We start from the raw sequence: 19,830 nt of genomic DNA on the forward strand, positions 1-19,830 counted from the left end.
TGGGAAGGCTTAAGGGAGATCCAACAAATATTGAACAATATTTTATTACAGTTATTGAAAAATGTGCCAAGAATCATATATAACACATTTATAGGATGCTCGTAAATGACGTGATATTTTTGAAGGATGAATCCATGGTGAGCATCAAATCACATAATGATGTAGAGGATAACTCCTTCACAGATATTGTGGACTTGTTCACTGGTCTTACGTTGAATATCAGCTGCTTCATGAAGACATGCGACTTTTCTTCCTCAGCAGGTAGACCAGACCGTGAGCAACAAAAGGCCACAGCAGCAAAAAGACGACAGTCTGCCCAGACATGTCAAACGGCCACGACATCTGTTCCTAAGGGGTGGGGGGCAAAATCCCACAGCACGTGAGAAAAAAGCCTGTGACCACATGTTTGTTTACATGAGCATGCATGATAGGACGATATTCTTTGATGAGTACAATCAGAGCCTGGTACCTGTTGTGGTGAACACTGCAGGTGTGATCTCAAGTCTGAATTGTGAGCCTGCCACACACAATACAGCAGTAAACTGAAATGACTCCCAAACTTCAGGTATGTAATTTCCTGTAAGCCTGTAATTAAGAGCTTTTATCCTTTACATTTTACGGTAAAGAAAGTACACTTGAAGTGTTGGGACGTAGGAAAGCTTACGTGTGTGGCAGCAAGCCTCTCCAACACTTCCAATCTGTCCATCACACTCCTCATGTCCTCTCTGAGCCTCTGAAGAGCCAGGATGATCTGCTGTTGTAGGTGAGCCTGATGCAGCATCTCTGCACCACCTTCTGAACCGTGCCCTCCTCCACGTCCATGCCCACTTCCACCACCTGGGGACCACCCCAGACTTCCCTGTGGAGCACCTGTGGACCATAACACTTCAACTGTCTCTTTATTCATTGATTTATTATAACAATCTTTAGGATAAGATGTTATTTCATTGCAACGATGGGTATTTCATTTATACCTATCGTTACAGCGCAGAAAGCTGCTGCAGGATTCTCCTGAACGACAGGATTCGCCACAACAAAGGTGCATGACCAGACAACACGCCACAAAGCCTGGGCTGCGCAACACATGATAACATTTAGCTGTGTTTTTAACAACAGAACATTTCTGTGATATCTCTTTAGTAAATAGCTGATAATTCTAGCTCTTCTAGTATAGGCCTTGTTGATAAGTTATTATGTCAATCTTTAAAGAGCAGCAGCTTGTATCGCACAAAACTACATGACTTTGACAACGTCATTGTTCTAATGAGCTCGTACTAACTAACAAGAGTGAACTGCATCCAAGGCGCTTTATACAACTTGCATTAACACCCATTCACGCCCACACGAACCCTTTTTATCTATGTGTGTGATTCACAAATTTATACTCCAATGGATGCATTGGTGTCTTGCCCCCTGGATCAGGGGGCCACCCAGGGATCTAACACCAACCTTCCGATTAGTAGATGACCTGCTCGATCTCCTGAGCTACAGCCACCCGGTTTATCCAATAATAAAATTAACGCTTTTAGAAATTACATAGCAGCTTACGTTCTCTCCAATCACGCTGAGAAGTTTCTTGCCCAGTGTGCCGACTCCTCCTGTCTGGAGCCATCCCATCCTCTGCTCCTTCTCCACCTTGACCTGCCCCAACCTTTCGGCCTTGCTTCTGGCTTTGAGCTGGAGAGGACTCTAGGGGCACGTGGTCATTATAAAAGCTGTCTGACCGGGTCTGTGAGCAGACACAGTTAATTCAGTTAGTTAATGTTTTCTTAAAATTAAGACATTGTGTTATTAACTGGCAGATGTGCCTCACACCTTGACGTTATGGAGCTCCAACGAATCCACTGAATCAGAGAAAATTTCACTTTCTGAATCACTGGTGAGCGGCATAACCTCCAACACTGCAGATTCAGCTGCAAGTAAAATCAAATGTATTCGTGTTTGTGTTGGTTTGCTGGGTTTAACAGGCATTTTGCTGGAACCAACATCATGACAGGAAACACATTTTCAGCCCTAATAGAAAAAATAAAAAATCATTTGTGGAATCTTTTAAGTGAAAATGGCAAAACAGAACTTGATTCTTCACTTCACTTTATAATACACAGATAATTATTTACATTTATTTAGTATTTAATAAATTCAGAGATTTAACTGTCTACACCATCACGTACAGATTAAAAGCTTTTGTAAGCAGTTGAGACTTTTCTGCTTAAATATGACATAATACACCAGATTTTCCCACAAGCTCTGAAGTAGAAAAAGACAACTGATTAAAGAGATGTAATCAAATTAATACAATTAGCCGATTCCTGTACTAGAGGTCCAGGTTAATGTCGAAGGATTAGTGAGAAAGGCCAGGTCCAGTACCCCACTGTGGGAGAAGTGAGCAGGACGAGCACTTGTAAGGAAAATACAACGACGATCTGTGATCAGATCAAGGATTGATTGTATGTGAACAAAGGTTTCGCTCTATAACTGGTTTATAATTGATTTAGAGTCCAGCCCAAGTGTCCGAGAGCTGCCTGTCTGCCAGACAGTTTACCTTTGACACTGTTAAATTTGGGTGAAAGCTTTTAACACCTGAACCGGTCATATGATGATATATCCATAATAACCACATAACCCCACTGTACTTACAGTGGAGGCATTAAAGGATCCACAGAGACCAGACTTCGCTCCCTCACTGTTCACTTTATTAAGACCGAGACCGTGTCAAGTCTAAAGTTTGACTTATTAAAGTCCACAATTTGCACAGCTACATTTTACAACTTTAGCTACAAGGCAGAAGCACTAGTCTGTCATGTCATGTCAGGTCCGTACAACCCGCAACTATTGTATTTAGCCTGTTCAGCACCATTGAGTCCTCCTGTGCATTTCCAGCTACTTTTTCGCCGGTTTAATTCCTTAGGAAAAGAATACCAATCATCGCCTCATAATAACAAATAATAATCATAGCATCAATATAAGGATCCACAAATGTCAGCAAATTCCTAGAGGGAGAAACTATTGGAATGGAAAAGTACTAGAGGGACAAATATGTTTGCATCCCCGCAAAAAATGACGACAAAAATGAACGAGGGGAAAAAATTTTAATAAAAATATTTCAAGTATTTTCTTTTTTTTCAGCTGGGACCACAAATAAAACACCCAAACATGACCACACAATAATTAACACATAATGCACCAGCACTAGCATACATGCTAGGAACAACGTCACTCACGTAGATTACGTCATAAATTCGACAAAGCTTCCCCCCAAAAGTCAAAATTAGGCCAGAGGTATCAGATCCTTACATACCATTACATATGGTACTCCTGACATGCTGACATACGGTAACATACACCCTGAGAATCATGCAGAAGTCACTAGAGGTGTTTTTATTAAAGCTATTTATTTGGTTATGCATTAGGGCCACAGGTTTTCAAAGTAGGGCTGTGCGATATGACCAAAATCTCATTTCCTGATATAAAACATTTCTCATCCCAATAACGATATATGTCACCAAATATTGCATTTTCTGTCAATTCTGTGAATCCTGGACAACTCGACTTGAAGTGTTTTCAGCTGGGCATCATGTATCTGGAGTTGAGTGTTTTGACCAATGCATTAAACTATACAATTTTAGACATAAGTTGTAACGGTAAGTATGTAATTAAACTAGTATTTAGTACACGGCGTGCTGCGGGGAAAGGCCTGCTCTAATGTTTGAGTCTAAGGTTTAATTTGAGCACCTGTCGGCTCTTTTTTGCTTCTCATCCATAAACTCTCTCCACACTCTTTCACGTGATTCTTGCGTCGGTGGTTAAAGAGGTTTGTCGTGTTTGAGTCTGTGGTGGGGACCGGTTTGCGCCATAATTTGCAGATTACAGTTTTCTGGTCCGTGTCAGACTTTTCATAACCAAACCATGTCCATGCTACAGAGGTAGCCACTCGTTTAGAAATAAGGTACTCGATTTGTTTTGACTGGTCCTTCTGTTTGGAGCTAACTGGTTCTGGCCATGCTGGTATCCTCTGTGCCCCGATGAAATAATATTGCCGTAAACAGTGTATTTTGCAACACCATGAAACAAATGATAGTGTGTAATTTGAAACGAAGTACTAATGGCTTCCTATCTGAAGCCATTAGTACTTAATAACTTATTAGATTCTCAGTAGCTGAACCTTTTAACCCAAACCTGTAAGTGCCTCATTACACAGAACGTAATCACTGACCTTCTCTGAGTTTCAGCAGTGACTCTGGAGGTCGGGGCATGTCATCAATGAACAGGTAGAGAGGCTCAAAGTATTTGAAGAGTGAGGCTGTATTCTCATCAATGGGCATGGTGTCAATGACCTACAGGGACATAAGAAGACTTAGAGATCAGGAGATTCATTACTTCACTGCAAGTCCCTGAGACATTTAAACAGAAGCAGATTTTTGAGTGATCAGTGAGAAAAGACAAGTGCTATAAAAATCCCAGTCCATTCTATTAACTCTGGTATGGGACTGTTACTCCTTATTACCAGATAACTAGAGCCAAAGTAGTGGTAACGTCTCAGCTAATTGTTTATTCTTGCATCCAGTTTCAACATACATTGTTTAACCCACATAAAATGAGGGTACCTCTTTAAGAAACGATAGAGGTGAGGAAAGATGGACAGCCTGCCCAATCAATCAGAATAAACAGGCTCCAGTATGTTTCAACCAATGGGAAAGCTGCCTGCTGCTGTGTGTCCCACCCACCTGCTCTGTGTCTGCTGCCCTGTTATGTATGTAGTCTCGTGTTGGCTGGAGGAAAAGAGTGCTGCACTGTGTAACAGTTGCTACTGTGGAAGTTCATCTCATTCTTCATCCAACAGTAAGGTAAGAGTTCAAAAACAACATATCTGTATTATTATTTACAGTGAAATGTCATATTACTGTTATTAAAGGGTAAAAAACATACCCTGTCACATTATTTAGAACCCCGCATTCTGACTGAGAGACACCATACAATTGTCTTCAAGCATGATGCACTGAGATCGGTGCACACATACTGTATGTCTCAGTTAGTTTTTGTCTGTTTTGCACTTTATTTTTAAATAACTGCATTCATTTGAATTGTTTTGATAAATAACTGTTGTATATGCAATTACTTTACTTGGATTGCTTGGTAAATTTCAATGTTTTCATATTGTCTTTGGAAAAGTGTTTATTATGCAATTTTCTTGTCTGTTTGACATAAAGCACCAAATCCTTCCCTTGTAGCAGCTAAAAAAAAACAGCTAAACAAAAGCAGGCTGTTTGGGAAGCCTCTAATTAACTTGTGTGAATTTGCTTCTTTACATGTATAAAATAAATGTACCTCCTGTGCAACTTTCTTCATCTCGTCCACATAGGCAGCCATGGCGCTCTCACTACTCATTTTTCCCAGTTGGTTCCATGCATCCCTAACACAGATAAACAACTTTTGAGTCACTGGAAGAAATACACTTGATGACAGCATATCAGATGACAATGTGGTTAAAATCTTATCAAAATGTTTTCTAACTTTGGAATTACAATTATTAGTAACTTTGTAATTAGTAGACAATATCAGTAATTTTAATATCGGCAATTTACTTAACAACATAAAACAAAGAAAGACGTTATTAATCAGTTGGACAAAAAAACTTCTAAAATTCAAATTTTAGCAAGATTTTTAATGCGAGACTATTTCCTTTGTTATTTTTAAGTGACTTGATTACTTGGCTTGTTTTTTTGTTTTTTGCTTTTTTCAAAGTGTGTGTCTGCCACCAAAAACTAACCTGACTACAGCGACTTCCAAGTGCATAAAAAACATATCAGAAAAATTGAATTTCTTTTATTATTTCATTTAAAATTGTAAAATTTCATATACTCCATTTTTATTACATGCAAAATGAAATATTTTAAAGCCACAGCAAGAAGGTCCAGAGTTCAACTCCACCACCTGCCTGGGGCCTTTCTGTGTGGGGTTTGCATGTTTTCCCCATGTTAGTGTGGGTTCTCTTTGGGGACTCTGGCTTCCAATCCAAAGACTGGGAAGAAAGCCTTTCTTCCATTAGTGGATACTTGGATCAGATTGGCTCGGCTCGTGGTCCTCCACCTGCTGCCTCGCCTGTACGCCAGCCTTTGCCATGGTGAGTGGTTGTCACCCGCCGATCTTCTCACTCTCTCGCCTCTCCGCTCCTCGCTCCTCCACCTGCCACCTCACTCACTAGCGCTACCACCTCGCCGTGGTGCAGAGGCTCCGTCATTCAGCGTTCCTACTGTCACCGTCAAGAGGAGGCAAGGCTCTCGCCACCACAGTTCTTCTCATTCAGAGCAGCAACTTCCAGTTGTGAGTGAAACTGACTTTTTCCCTCCTGCTCGCCACAAATTAAGACAGATTAAGACTTCTGTTTGCTCAGCTAAAGAGCCACTGACTGTTTGTTGTAAACCTGGACTGGACTATCAGATAAATGTTCATCATCAACCTGCTTCCAAAAAAATGCTCCACCATGTCAGTCTGTCATTAAGGACACCTGCACCTTTAAATCCGATTATTCCTGTCATTCTGTTTCTATATCCACACCTGTCTCTCAGCCCGTTCCTGCTCCCAGGGCGGCTTGGGCCCTGCCCTCACCTGTTCCTGAGACCCAACCTGTCCCTGCACCCGTACCTGTTCCTCAGGTAGGGACAGCTAAGGTCCGGCCAATTCTTCCACCTGTTACGGTGCCAAGGGACAGGCGGCCCAGTCCTCAACTTGAGCTCCAGCCACAGCATCCAGAGCCAGCCGAGTGCTCTGCTTCGCCTCAGCCAGAGGTTCCCACGCCTGCTGGTCCTGCTCTGTCTCCAACAGAGGGCTATGCCAAGCCACACCGCCAGTAACCTGCCAAGCTGCTAGAGGCATCCCATCATCTCCGCCGGTCTACAGTGCAGCATCTCTTGTGCTGCCCTCCAGATCAGCACCGGTGCCACCGCTGGCCAAACAGTCGCCTGCCTGAACTGATTTGTCTGTGCCGCTGGCCATGCGGCCACCCACATGAGCGGATTTGTTTTGGATGTTTTTTACTGACTGCCAAAAAATGAATGTATTTAGTTTTTGCAGTACTGTATGGAATGTCTATGTATAAAGGTCACTACACTTATTTATATTTAAAAGGCAGGACAGTGAGTCAAAGATTGATTTTAACTGGTTGTTTCAACAGAACTTGCCAAATGTAGTGAGGAAAACCCTACATGTGGCAACTTTGGTAAAATAAACATTTTTCAACAGTTTTTGTTTGCTCACAAAAAAATGTTCATGTTATTTAAAGACTCGGTGTGCACAAGATCTCCTTTATTTGCTGCAAGGCAGAATCTGTATAACCCGATTCTGTTTAATGGAACATTCAACATCATAATTCTGCTATAATTATAGAAGCTTTAAGCAAATTTAAAATGGAAGCTGTAAATGAACAAGCTTCAATTATCCCTGCTCCCCCTGGTGGATACACAGGGGGAGCAAAAACTCATTTTCCTCCTGTCTTTCAGTAATGTGTAATGTTTTGAATCAGAGTATTTTCCTTTTAAAAAAAATAAAAAAATACAGACATCATGCCTTTGTTCTATAATGCAACATTTGCCCACTCACTATAATTGTGGGCAATTTACAGAAAAAACTCACTTGATTAAAACTGTTAAATCAGAATATCAATCACACAGTAGCTCATATTGGCTCATGATCTAGCACAACTCAAATTCTATTGCCCATAAAATGACAAATGTGACCTTGACCTTGAGCAAAATTTTACAGCCACAGAATGACTTTTGTTAAAGTGATTCAGATCGACTTGTTTCAGATAGTTTAACAACACTGACTTTTGTTGATTTGGTCTGAGCTTGCCTGGCAGTGATATCTGGTAAAGCAGATTAAAATATTTACAAATAAACAAATCATTAATGTATAATCAATGCATAACCATCAAAGTGAAATGACCTGATTTATTTATTTATTTGCATCATTTTCATGATGCGTCTACCAAGAAGTCATTGATTCGTTGTTAAAGTGGGTCCAAATATTTGAAAGGTGCTTAATACAGATAATGTAGATTTTAATTAAAAAGAAAAGCTGGTGGATGGAAAATTCGGGTTTTATATCACTGACCCATTTATACTGTTTAAATAGTAATTCCTTAAAAATTAAATGAAATATTATAATATTTGATATTTTTTGTGGTCGGCAATAATGATTAATATTAAAACAGAAAATTTCAAAATTAAATTTTCACTTTCTTAATTAACTGACACAAAATATTGAATTACTGAATTTTTTGGCATGCACATGTGTATACACACACCCACCATTTGTAGCGGCCCACTGGGTCCCAGAAGCCAGGCCGAGGCACTGTACAGGGACCACACACTGCTTGCTTGTACAGACTGTAGAAGCGCAGCATGACCTTATAGGAAGGCCGGTAGGAGCCTACAAAACAGCACAACTATTTGTCAGGTTTATTTCTCCACTCATCAGGACTGGACACCAAACTATACTACATCAATTTATAATCAAGGTCCATTTAAAAAAATACAGCCCTTTTTTATGTGCAGCAATACATACAAAATAGAAAGAAAATGGAGAAATGATAAATACTCTTTGTTAAAATCACTGGTTATCCAGCAGGTAGTACAGACATGTACTACCTGTCTGTACTACCTGCTGGATATCAAATCATATAATGCAATATCCTGAGTTTCCTTGTTCCGAGTACTGACATCCTTTTCTTGAGTGTAATCAAATATTTCTTCTGGAGACTTCTTCAGTTCCATTTATTTGGTCTGGTTGGCAAAGCTTCTAGGATGAGAGGTGAAACGTCTTCAAGGAAACTTAAACAAGTCCAGACACTTTTCTTTCCAAGCTCCTCAGATTGTAGGAATTGCCTAATAATTGATGCTTCAATTTTAAATATGATCAACCTAACTCTATTAATCGGCCACTTGCCTTCCAACTGGCAGTAGTTAAAAAGCGATTACTTGATCCAGCTGCCAGCCTTCCTTTATCTCAAAAATTCTTGAATGTAGTTGTAAAACACCTAACTTATTTACAGAGGAATGATTTATTAATTTATTAAGTTTCAGACAGGTTTCAAAGCTCATCACAGCACAGAAACAGCTTAGTGACGGTAACAAATGATCTTATAAGTTCTGAAAGTGGACTCTGTGTGTTTGTTCTGCTAGAGCACAGTGCAGCGTTAAGTAATGCTGATGACAATATTTTATTACAGCAATCAGAGAATGCTGTTGGTACTAAAGGTACTGCGCTGCATTAACGAACTCAAATTAGTTCATGTAATTGGAGAGTCCTCTTCAAGCACTAAGATTAATTATGGAGTTCCACAGGGTTCAGTGCTAGAACTAATTCTGTTTACTTATGCATGTTTCCCATAGGTAGTTTTATTAGAAGGCATTGCAAACATGTTCAATGCTATGCAGATAGCAGTTTTATCTGTCCATGAAGCCAGATATCACAAAGCAATTAGTTAAACTACAGGAATGTCTTAAACACAAGGACTTGGATGACCTCTAATTTTCTGCTTCTAAATTCGGATAAAATTGAGGTTATTGTACTCGGCCCTAAAACTCTTAGAAATATGGTATCTAAGCAGATTCTTACTCTGGATGGCATTACCAGGAACACTGTGAGGAACCTTGGAGTCTTTTTTTTAACAGGACATGTCCTTCAACGCACATATTAAACAAATATGTAGGACTGCTTTCTTCCATTTGTGCAACATCTCTAAAGTTAGAAATATCCTGTCAAAATGATAATAAAGAATTAGTTCATGCATTTATTACTTCTAGGCTGGACTATCACCACATTCACGTCACTTATTCACGAGGAGTCACCAAAGCAGGTGGACATGAGGGGGAGGGAATTTGAAAAGACATTTAAGGAAATATTTAGTCAACTTGTATGCAAAATGTGTTCAACTGAATTTTACAGAATGAACACTGTCCTCCCCCGTGTAATTAATTCTATTATACCGTGTTAAGAGCGGCACTAAGTGTAGTTCATATAATAAATACTATCTCAAAAAATGATTTACTATCAAAAATTCATCCAATAGTGAATCCATTTGAAACTTTTGCAAAATTGTAAACTTTTTAAACTGGTGCTGTGAAACTTTTTTCTTTTAAATGAGCGCAGGTGAAACTATTTATGAGAATTTTTGGGAAAATGAGAAATACTGAGAGTATGACAAAAAAGATGCACACGACAAATATGAAACTCGGCTAAATCTCTACTGAGCACGTGCTCTGTGGAGGCAGGACACTCGGAATTCTCCTTTTGGATCTCTAGTCAAGGATCTTGGATCATGTGTTTCTGGTACAGTTCATTCCTACAAATAAAATACCTACATATATGCTATTGTAACAATAGTAACACAATATATGTGATTGCTCAACAGTCCTCAATTACGTGGAACCAGCAATGACTGAAAGATTCCATGTACCGTTTTTGGGGAGTTTTTGGATGACATCCACTGCAGCCTGAAAGCGTTTCTGGTGATCAACCACAGGCTCTATCATGGCTGGGACTGGTATGACACAGGAAGCATGAGTGGAGCTGTAGCTGAGGGAGAATATGTACACAGATGTGGAAGTAAAAGTATAAGGAAAAATAAGTCATGAGAGTGAGTCAAATCCAATATTAACAAAATATACCGTAAGTCAAATTAATCTGTGACTCTCTGGGCATTTTTTATTTTGGGGGGTAAATTAATTCAGTTACTAATAGGTAATTAGGTCATAATTAATTAATGCTGGCTATTAATGTAATGTTGATATTTGCCTTGACCCCTTAGCACGAGTGAACACTAGTCACTGATTATAATCACAATGCCCCCTCTCTGCTCCGATGGTTATTGGAATAAAGTATTGTTACTCATACAATGCGCAAATTCACTGATGAGAGCACTGACAGGACCAGTGGTGAAATGTAGATTAGAGCATTTACTGTACGTGTACTTTATTTAAGTTTAAAGTTTACATGTGTCACTCGTAACTTAGTAACTACTTTTAATGCTGTTTCACTTGGTAATGCATTTGCTGGAATTTTCTGATAAATATCAAATTCGTTTGATATGTAGACAGCGATATACAGTGCTGCTACAGTGAACTTTGGCTGCAAGCGAGCTTAGTATGAGTTAGCTGTCTTACCTTACTGACTACGTCCTGCCGCTGTCCATGATCACACCGGAGAAAGACAGCTCGGCAACCTCGGCCAAAAGACTGACAGAGCTGGCAACAAGACGAAGCTTGCTATATCTTGGTCTACGCTGACGGTAACGTTTGTTCACAAAACTGCTCACTAGCCACCTGCCACAGGGCTGACCTACCGTCAACTGCAGCTACTCACCAGTCTGCGCTTTACACAAATGACTTCCGTGTCAAATCACGTGACAATGAGGGCGTCCTCTCTTCCTACTGCCTGGTAGCTCCATACTGATTATGGGCATACTGGACATCCTTTGTCCAATAGATCCACTATCCCTCCACTTCACTAAACCATGCCTCTCTAAATTTGTATCCAAACCGCGGAAATCCAACCTGAGCTATCCCAGTGACATACCTGTTTCTTTTCTTGTCCATCCTGCTCACTCTCAATGAAAATCTCTGCTTCCACCCCTTTTTTACCACCATCATCTCCGATAATAATATAGTAATAATAGTTATTATTATTACTATATTAGTAATAGTAAAACTATTAACTACTAAAAGTAGTATATATATATATATATATATATATATATATATATATATATATATATATGAATTCTGACAGTAAATGCTGCCCATACATATTAATGTATGGCACGATAATAATAATAATAATAATAATAATAATAATAATAATAATAATAATAATAATAATAATAATGTCAATTTCAAGGAACATGTTATGACAAACATTTTCTTTACTTGATTATATTTGAATGATAAAAGTTCCATCCATCCATCCATTCGCTTCCGCTTATCCTTTTCAGGGTCGCGGGGGGCGCTGGAGCCTATCCCAGCTGTCATAGGGCGAAAGGCAGGGTACACCCTGGACAGGTCGCCAGTCTGTCGCAGGGCTAACACACAGGGACAGACAACCATTCACACTCACATTCACACCTAGTGACAATTTGGATTAATCAATTAACCTATCCCCACAAGCTGCATGTCTTTGGACGGTGGGAGGAAGCCGGAGTACCCGGAGAGAACATGCAAACTCCACACAGAAAGACCCCGGCCTGATGGTGGAATTGAACTCAGGACCTTCTTGCTGTGCGGCAATGATAAAAGTTACTTTACTTAAATGGGACTGATGTTTACAGGCTTCAGTTGGTAAAATCTGAGTCCTCTACCATCACTTCTTCCACTGCGGATGGGATTAATCAACATGGACACACAAAGTGAACTAATCCTGCTCTATAACCGTTTATGAAACAAAGTAATCAATAAACCAAAATATTTTTTATTGTCGTTAGCATTGTTTAAAACATTATCCTGCAATTACGAAATTAGTCTAGGAGGCATCAATTTGCATCCATCACTTTCATGTATTGCAGTCAACCCGGGACATGCAGCCCGATTTGTGGATTAATTATTATACAATAGCCCTCCGCTGCCCAAACAGAGGACTGTGTTAAGGATCAGCTTTAGGGCTGATCATTAACATCAGTGAATGCATCACTTGTACCGTGGTCCCTTTTAAAACTGGATCTTAGTAGATGGGGCGGACGAGGAAATCTCAAATTTCACGTCTGTCCACGGTCTATAATCCGTTTAAATAATTTTTGCTGTCGACTTCACGAAGACATCCCCGGAAATATCGACGTGTGCTTTCAAAACAAAGGCATAATAAGGTCCAAATCACAGATTTAGGTTAAAAGCTTCAAAAAATATTATTTCTGGTAAGGTGAGATAATACATGGGAAATACGAATAAATAACTAATGTGGCATCGTGATTAGGAAACGTTCACCTTGCAGTTCTGATCAAATTAAAATAATGCTTCGATTATTTAGTTAATCATGATGAATCTGCAATAATGTGACTCAGTAGCTTTCTTAGTAGAATACAACATGACAAAACATTTGCATGTTCTCCCGCCTCCTCCACTCCCAACGCTGAATTTGGAAATTGATGGATAAATGGGTGCAGATATTTTCTGTTAAGCAATACAATAAGAAAGAACTGGACTGACTCTGTCTGTCTATCTTCCTGTTTAAAGGTAGTTCTTGTATCGCACCATCACCAAGTGCTATCCATGGCGAATTTGGTGATGGCTGTTGTTCTCTTTCTAATATTACAGTGACATTAGCTCACAAACTGGGAAAAGACACAACTGTTGCTGTGAAGTAATGCTATAATATATTAAATACATAAAATATAACAATAAAAATTAATTGATGTTCAAATAAAAATTACTAAATCTTGTAGACACAAGCAGAGAATGACAAGCAGAGAATGGTTATACAAGGTCTTAATTATGCCTTTGTCTACACTATTTTTAATTTTACTTCAAGAGACTACGTGGGTCCAGAAGTCGTCTTTTATAAATATAAATAAATAACATGAAACAGGTAGGTCTACCCTGTTTGCGCGTCGCAAAGTCTTTATTTTGAAAATCATCCAGGAAGAGATGCTTTACAATCCAACCACAATGACATTGCAAAGGTTTGTCTTGTCTCTTGTTTTCCTCCGGCAGGATAAAACATGAGGAGCACTCTGCTCTGTGATTTGTATACACTGTCTTGACAGCCGAGCCAGTAGACTGTCAACTTCCTACCTCGGTCACACACACAACGCAGGATACGGTTGCAGGGACGGAGGGAGGCACGGAGAGCTAAATAAAGCGCAGCCTCTTTACAGTATGTTGGGCAACAGAAAGAAAGCAATCCCCCAGGTCAAGAACGGAGCCGGGACGTCCGAATTAAAGGCCATTGATCCTCTGCGGAATCTGGGTGAGAGTTTTTGTTACAGCAGCCTGTGCGTTTATTATGCTTTATTAGGCGACCGTGGCTCAGGGGGTTGGGAATCGCATCTGTAACCGGAAGGTCGCCGGTTCGATCCCTGGGCTCTCTGTCCTGGTCGTTGTGTCCTTGGGCAAGACACTTTACCCTACTTGCCTACTGGTGATGGCCAGAGGGGCCGATGGCGCGATATGGCAGCCTCGCTTCTGTCAGTCTGCCCCAGGGCAGCTGTGGCTACAACTGTAGCTGCCTCCACCAGTGTGTGAATGTGAGAGTGAATGAATTGGTATTGTAAAGCGCTTTGGGTGCCTAGAAAAGCGCTATATAAATCTAATCCATTATTATTGTATTTTTACTGAAAGAGTACCGGTATCTCCCTCCGACTGAGAAAATGGCTTTGCTAGACGGTAACCCTGCTTTAACCCGTTAACCCTGCTTCACATTCAGATTGCAGTGCTTGAAAAATTTGCTTTGCTCCCTAGTACAAATCGAGGTACTTGAGGTATACTATTCCACGCTGCTCTAGTTTATCCAGATAGTAAAATTACTGAAATTACCGTATTCCAGTGAGCCGATATTTAACTTAAAATATTTTCCTGACTTATTCAAATCCAGTTAAAAAATAAGGAGGTGACTCTGTTGTTATAGATGTACAGTTTTCACATTTAAATATGTGCCACTGAATTGAGCAACATAAACTGAGCCCATTCTCACTTCTATGATTTTTCTTCTTTTTTTTTTTTTCAAACAAAAAATTTGGATCCCAGGGTAAAACAACTTTAGCCACCCATGTGCTATAGCTCGGTATTTACAGCCTTTTTTTTAATGGATTAAATTCATTTTTCACCTCAGAATTCTACACTAAAAACCCAAAACATAGCATGTACATAAGTATTTGTGATGCATCCTGTGTCATCATGTGTCTGATGTTTCTACAACTTGACTAGAGTCCACCCGTGGTGTGTCCAATTCAATTCAATTCAATTCAGTTTTATTTCTATAGAGCCAAATTACAACAACAGGTTACCTCAAGGCGCGTTATAATGTAAGGTTAAGATCCTACAATAATACAGAGAAAACAGAGAAACCCCCAACAATTATATGAGCAAGCATTTTGGCAACAATGGGAAGGGAAAAATTCCCTTTTAATAGGAAGAAACCTGCAGCAGAACCAAGTTGAGAAAGGAGTGTCCATATGTCACAACCATTTAGGGGGATGGAGTTCACTGGACATGGTTTGGAAAGGCAGCTCTCTAATATAAGGTCCCGTAGTTGACGGCAGATTTCAGAGGACAAATTAAGCTGTGAAGACAAGGACTTGTCTGTAGACCTCCAAGACTGGATTATATTACATTGAAGGTCCCAGTAATCACAGGGGCCTCCATCATCCATAAATGGAAGAAGCATCACCAGGACACTTCCTGTAACTGCCGCCCAGCCATTCTGAGCAGTCAGGGTAGAAAGGCCTTAGTCATGCCTTTTTTCAAACTATGGCTCATGTGATGAAGCACATGGATGATAGTAGGTCAAGAAACCTGGAATAACTCCCAGTACATTTTAAATACCTGGGACTCTGCACAATTTGGTTTTAAAATTGAAGAAGTTTCTCTGATGAGATGTGAAATCTCTTCACTTAAAGAGAAACTTAAAGAAGTCCAGGTGTGCCAAACTTTTATCATCATCAAGAATTGCAATAAGCAAAGGCTGTGCATATTTATGCCTGTATTATATTTTTAGTTTTTAGTTTTAAATTTCCAAGAATTTAAAGAAAACATTTCACTGTCATTATAGGGTATTGGGTATATAATTTTGAGGTGAAATTTTTATTCAATCCATGTTAGAATAAGGCTAACACATCACCATGTGGAGCGAGTGAAGTCGCTGTGAATAACTTCCAGATGTGCCGTATGCTTACGTCTAGACAAAAGTTTAGGCGGTCGAGTTTGAGAAAATCCCCTCGAAAGAAGCTCCAGAATAACAAAAACATTATAATTAATTTCAATATATTAAAAATAGTTGTATTAGTGGCTGTATGTGGTCAACAACTGGGTCTCCAGTAAAATAAAGAACATTCAATTCAATTGTATTTCAGCAGGGTTTATTATATGTTTTCACTATGAACTGAAGTGCTATATAATAAACTAAAATAGAATAAAATAAAATAATGTTCTTTTACATTCAAAATGAAATAAAGAACTCTTGAAAGAGTTGTCTTACATATAAAGTCCTTAATTTAAAAAAAGAAAAGGTCTAGTTTGGAACGTTGCTTTGAAAAAATGACCTGATTGGCTGAGTAACATCACATGGAATGACTTACAATCCATGTGACTGGTCTATGTTTGCTGTGTGCACACACTGACTGCCAAAAAATGAAAATAGCAGTACAGATTAAAATAACCATGCTGTACATGCATACAAGAAAACTTGTACCAAGAATCAAATCTAATGGGTCCATACAGAATAGTGTTTGGATTCGGATTCAGACTGCAGTCCACCTTATGGGCTCTAGACTAATCACCATACACTTACGTCACTGAAAGGTTCCTTCCGTGCCGTAGAGTTCATGAGATTCTACAAAAGAACCCACAAACGGGATACCAAGAATTTTGACAGTTTGTACTTTCAAGTATTGACATACAAACGGAGAGAACTATGTCCAAGTTATAAGAACTAACCCTACAAGGATTGCTCGTGGCCTGGTGCAAAATGACATATTTTTTTTATAATGAATAACTGTATAATAAAGAATCTCCTCTAGCAGAAGTACACATCCATTCAGCTATGAGGCACATTTCTGGAGGTGTTACTTTTTTGGGGGGCCCAAGTTTATAATGGCTCCAAGTGTTGTCTTTATAGTTTTTCCTTCCATTTTTCTCTGTCCACCCACCCAAGATATATTTCAATTACAGTGTACCCACACGAGCAGCTGTGGTGTGGCAGATGTATACACACTAGCCTCTAATTTTAACTCTGATCTCTTTTTCCTCTCTTTATGCCCTCCCTGTTCTTTCTTCGGCCTATCCCAGTGCTACTGAATTTGAATCGTATTATAATTAGGTGTATGCTCACTGCTATTTTATACACACCCAAATACAGTATATAAATATAGTGTTTATAACATAATTTTAATCGACCATCATTTTGTCTCTATGCTTTCTAGGAGTGCAAAATGATGAAGATGTGAGGCAGATGCTGCAGGGCTCTAGTATGGTGAAGGTATCAATAATTATAAACCATTTGTAGCGGTTAGAAGTAGTTTGAGAATGCTATATATTACATGTATTGTAACATATGAAATCATTACATGGGAAGGTTCGCTCGCCTCGCTGGCAGAAGCGTCGGATTCTGAAGTTGCTGGAAGATGGTGTCACCGTTTGGTGTCAATCATACAAAACATCCAGCCGAGCCAAGGAACAACAATCCTGTAAGTTGTATGCAGCATCACACTATTGACACTAAATGAATTTGAATTGTCAGTTGTAAATGAAACATTAAACTATAACAAGTTGCAGTCCACACTGTTACATGATCACAGAATAAATAAATGATTATTTTCATATAACATATATTATACAGTGCTGATGATTATAAAACACAAAGATCATCAAACAAATTCTATTGTAAGACAAAGATAAGCCGAGTAAATACAAAATAAAGTTTTTAAATCATTTAATTTATTAATGGAAAAAAAGCCATCCAAACCTGTCTGTACCTGTCTGAAAACCTAATAACTTTTTGTGCGCTCCTTGACAACAGAAACCACAATCAAGTATTTGGAATAACTGGGAATGACTATTTCACACAGTTGTGGAGAAATTTTGACTTACTCTTACGTGCAAAATGTTTTTAATTCTGTTATGTTGGAAATGTTTGAACATGGAGGACCTGTTTAAGGTCAGGCCATAGCATCTCAGTCTTAATTTGAGTCCAGACATTGACTTGGCCACTCCAAAACCTTCATTTTGAGTTTTTATAAGCCAGAAGTGGAGTTCTCAGTGTGTTTGTCAGTGCGCCTCAGCAGTGCATACACAAAAAATCAGTGTGCAAATTGTGCATACAAACTTTTCAAACACAAATCTGCGATTCATAAATATCTTATCTTTGTCTAAATGTATTTGATGATCTGAAATGTGTAAGTGTTAGAAATATGCAAAAACTAGGAAATCAGTAAGGGGGCAAATAAATGGTAAATGGCCTGTATTTATATAGCGCTTTTACTAGTCCCTAAGGACCCCAAAGCGCTTTACATATCCAGTCATCCACCCATTCACACACACATTCACACACTGGTGATGGCAGCTACATTGTAGCCACAGCCACCCTGGGGCGCACTGACAGAGGCGAGGCTGCCGGACACTGGCGCCACCGGGCCCTCTGACCACCACCAGTAGGCAACGGGTGAAGTGTCTTGCCCAAGGACACAACGACCGAGACTGTCCGAGCCGGGGCTCGAACCGGCAACCTTCCGATTACAAGGCGAACTCCTAACTCTTGAGCCACGATCGCCCCAAATACTTTGTAATGGCACTTAATGTAGTGCTTTGATGCTCTTAGCGAAACACTAACAGCACTGTTATAAATTCACAAACGCGCTCATTCAGAACTGTATTGCATGGCTTTTTATCTATTACACACACTCCAGTGGACGTTTCAGGGGCAATTTGGGTTCACTATCTTGTCCAGGAACAATATGATATGTTGTCTAAAGAAACAGGAATCGAGCCATTGATACTTTGATAAATAATCACACCTGCTTCTTTTTAAAGATCACTAATGCGTGAGCCGAAAATGTGTCTCAAGTTTTGGTCAAGATGTAATCATCATCAATAGACCATGGCCTGTGGTAGAAAGATGTTTTTCTCCCATTTTTAAATTCATCTAATACATAAATAAATAATCTAAAGAAAAATCATGGTCTAATTATTTGTTAACAGTGAAGTAAAGTTTAATTACCTATACATTTTTCTGTTTATTGATCATTGTTATCATAAAGGGTTACTATGCAGACATGCTGACCAACATCATTATGTTTAGCTAAAGTGATTAAAGTAACTAGATTAGCTCATATGGAAAGAGAACTATGACATTACATATAACCTATGTAATACGCTGTAGCCTTTCCTTCTGGAGAACAAATGGCTGCTCAGTGGTGGCTGGGTGTGTAAGGTAAAATGTCCATGTACTGTATCTATTTTTGATCATTTTAAATACAGTTTGCTGCTCTGTACTTTGTACTCTCTCCTTCACTATCTGAGGGTCACACATGTTGCCCTGATTATAGAGCTCATCTATTTTGAGCATAAGATCCTTTCTCTAGTTCAAATAGTGGGATTGCAAAACATATGGCGGGAGTCCGCCTTGGAGCCTGTGGGTTTGATGCTGTGTAGTTAACATATGACTCAGCCACTCCCAAGTACAGTACAGGGCCTTTAATTGGCACTGGATTTGGTGTGCCAGTTCTGTGGTTTACTCCTGACATCCAAGATCATTACAGAGATGGTTTTCCTCTAGTATGTTACACTTCTAAATAAGATTCATTTCATCCCCACATTGAAGCTAAATCTTTGTACTCTTCATTCCATAATCTTCTCAGATGTATTTCAAAAAACTTGTAGATGGTTGTAATTGGACTTGACATGTGGAAATAAAAAAAGCTTGTTAGACACAAACAAGTGTCTTACTAAAACAAACATAGAGTCCAAAAGCTGGAAAAGAAAGGCCTACGTGCAGAATCAAGAGGCAGAGGAGACCAAAGGGAAAGGAAAATATGTTCAGAGAGCCGGTCCAAAGGTGATGCAAGGTACAAAGACAGTCCTGTGGGTTGGCCTGGCTGCAGGACAAAGCAGAGAAGCAGTTTTATGGGTTTAC

The 19,830-nt window shown here is 39.3% G+C and overlaps 2 protein-coding genes across 6 annotated transcripts in view; one reads left to right on the forward strand and one right to left on the reverse strand.

Moving 5' to 3' along the window:
- Positions 1-28: 28 nt before the first annotated feature.
- On the reverse strand, positions 29-11,391 carry LOC146663017 (acyl-CoA-binding domain-containing protein 4-like). Of its 4 annotated transcripts, none has more exons than XM_085415595.1 (11): positions 11,163-11,391; positions 10,457-10,575; positions 8,307-8,427; positions 5,326-5,410; positions 4,214-4,334; positions 1,816-1,913; positions 1,549-1,729; positions 975-1,073; positions 665-870; positions 470-517; positions 29-348 (listed from the first exon to the last, which is right to left on the reverse strand). In XM_085415595.1, the coding sequence occupies exons 2-11, from the start codon at positions 10,530-10,532 to the stop codon at positions 229-231; spliced, it is 1,155 nt and encodes a 384-aa protein (XP_085271721.1). In that variant the 5' UTR covers positions 10,533-10,575; positions 11,163-11,391; the 3' UTR covers positions 29-228. The 4 variants fall into 4 exon arrangements, with proteins under 4 accessions (XP_085271721.1, XP_085271720.1, XP_085271722.1 ...); XM_085415594.1 differs by having other exon boundaries at positions 665-891; XM_085415596.1 differs by having other exon boundaries at positions 665-891; positions 8,303-8,427.
- A 2,287-nt stretch (positions 11,392-13,678) lies between these two features.
- LOC146663018 (1-phosphatidylinositol 4,5-bisphosphate phosphodiesterase delta-3-A-like) overlaps positions 13,679-19,830 on the forward strand; it is a 35,114-nt gene continuing 28,962 nt past the window's right edge. The window contains exons 1-3 of one of the 2 annotated variants that reach the window (XM_085415598.1): positions 13,679-13,953; positions 17,123-17,178; positions 17,275-17,386. In XM_085415598.1, coding sequence (XP_085271724.1) covers positions 13,863-13,953; positions 17,123-17,178; positions 17,275-17,386 — 259 coding nt within the window. In that variant the 5' untranslated portion in view covers positions 13,679-13,862. The remainder of the gene's footprint in view (positions 13,954-17,122; positions 17,179-17,274; positions 17,387-19,830) is intronic. The other variant, XM_085415599.1, reaches the window with a different exon arrangement.

This window comes from Rhamphochromis longiceps, linkage group LG8, assembly GCF_057381845.1.
Source record: "Rhamphochromis longiceps isolate RC_006_pf linkage group LG8, R_longiceps_female_GT1.1, whole genome shotgun sequence".
Lineage (NCBI taxonomy): Eukaryota > Metazoa > Chordata > Actinopteri > Cichliformes > Cichlidae > Rhamphochromis > Rhamphochromis longiceps.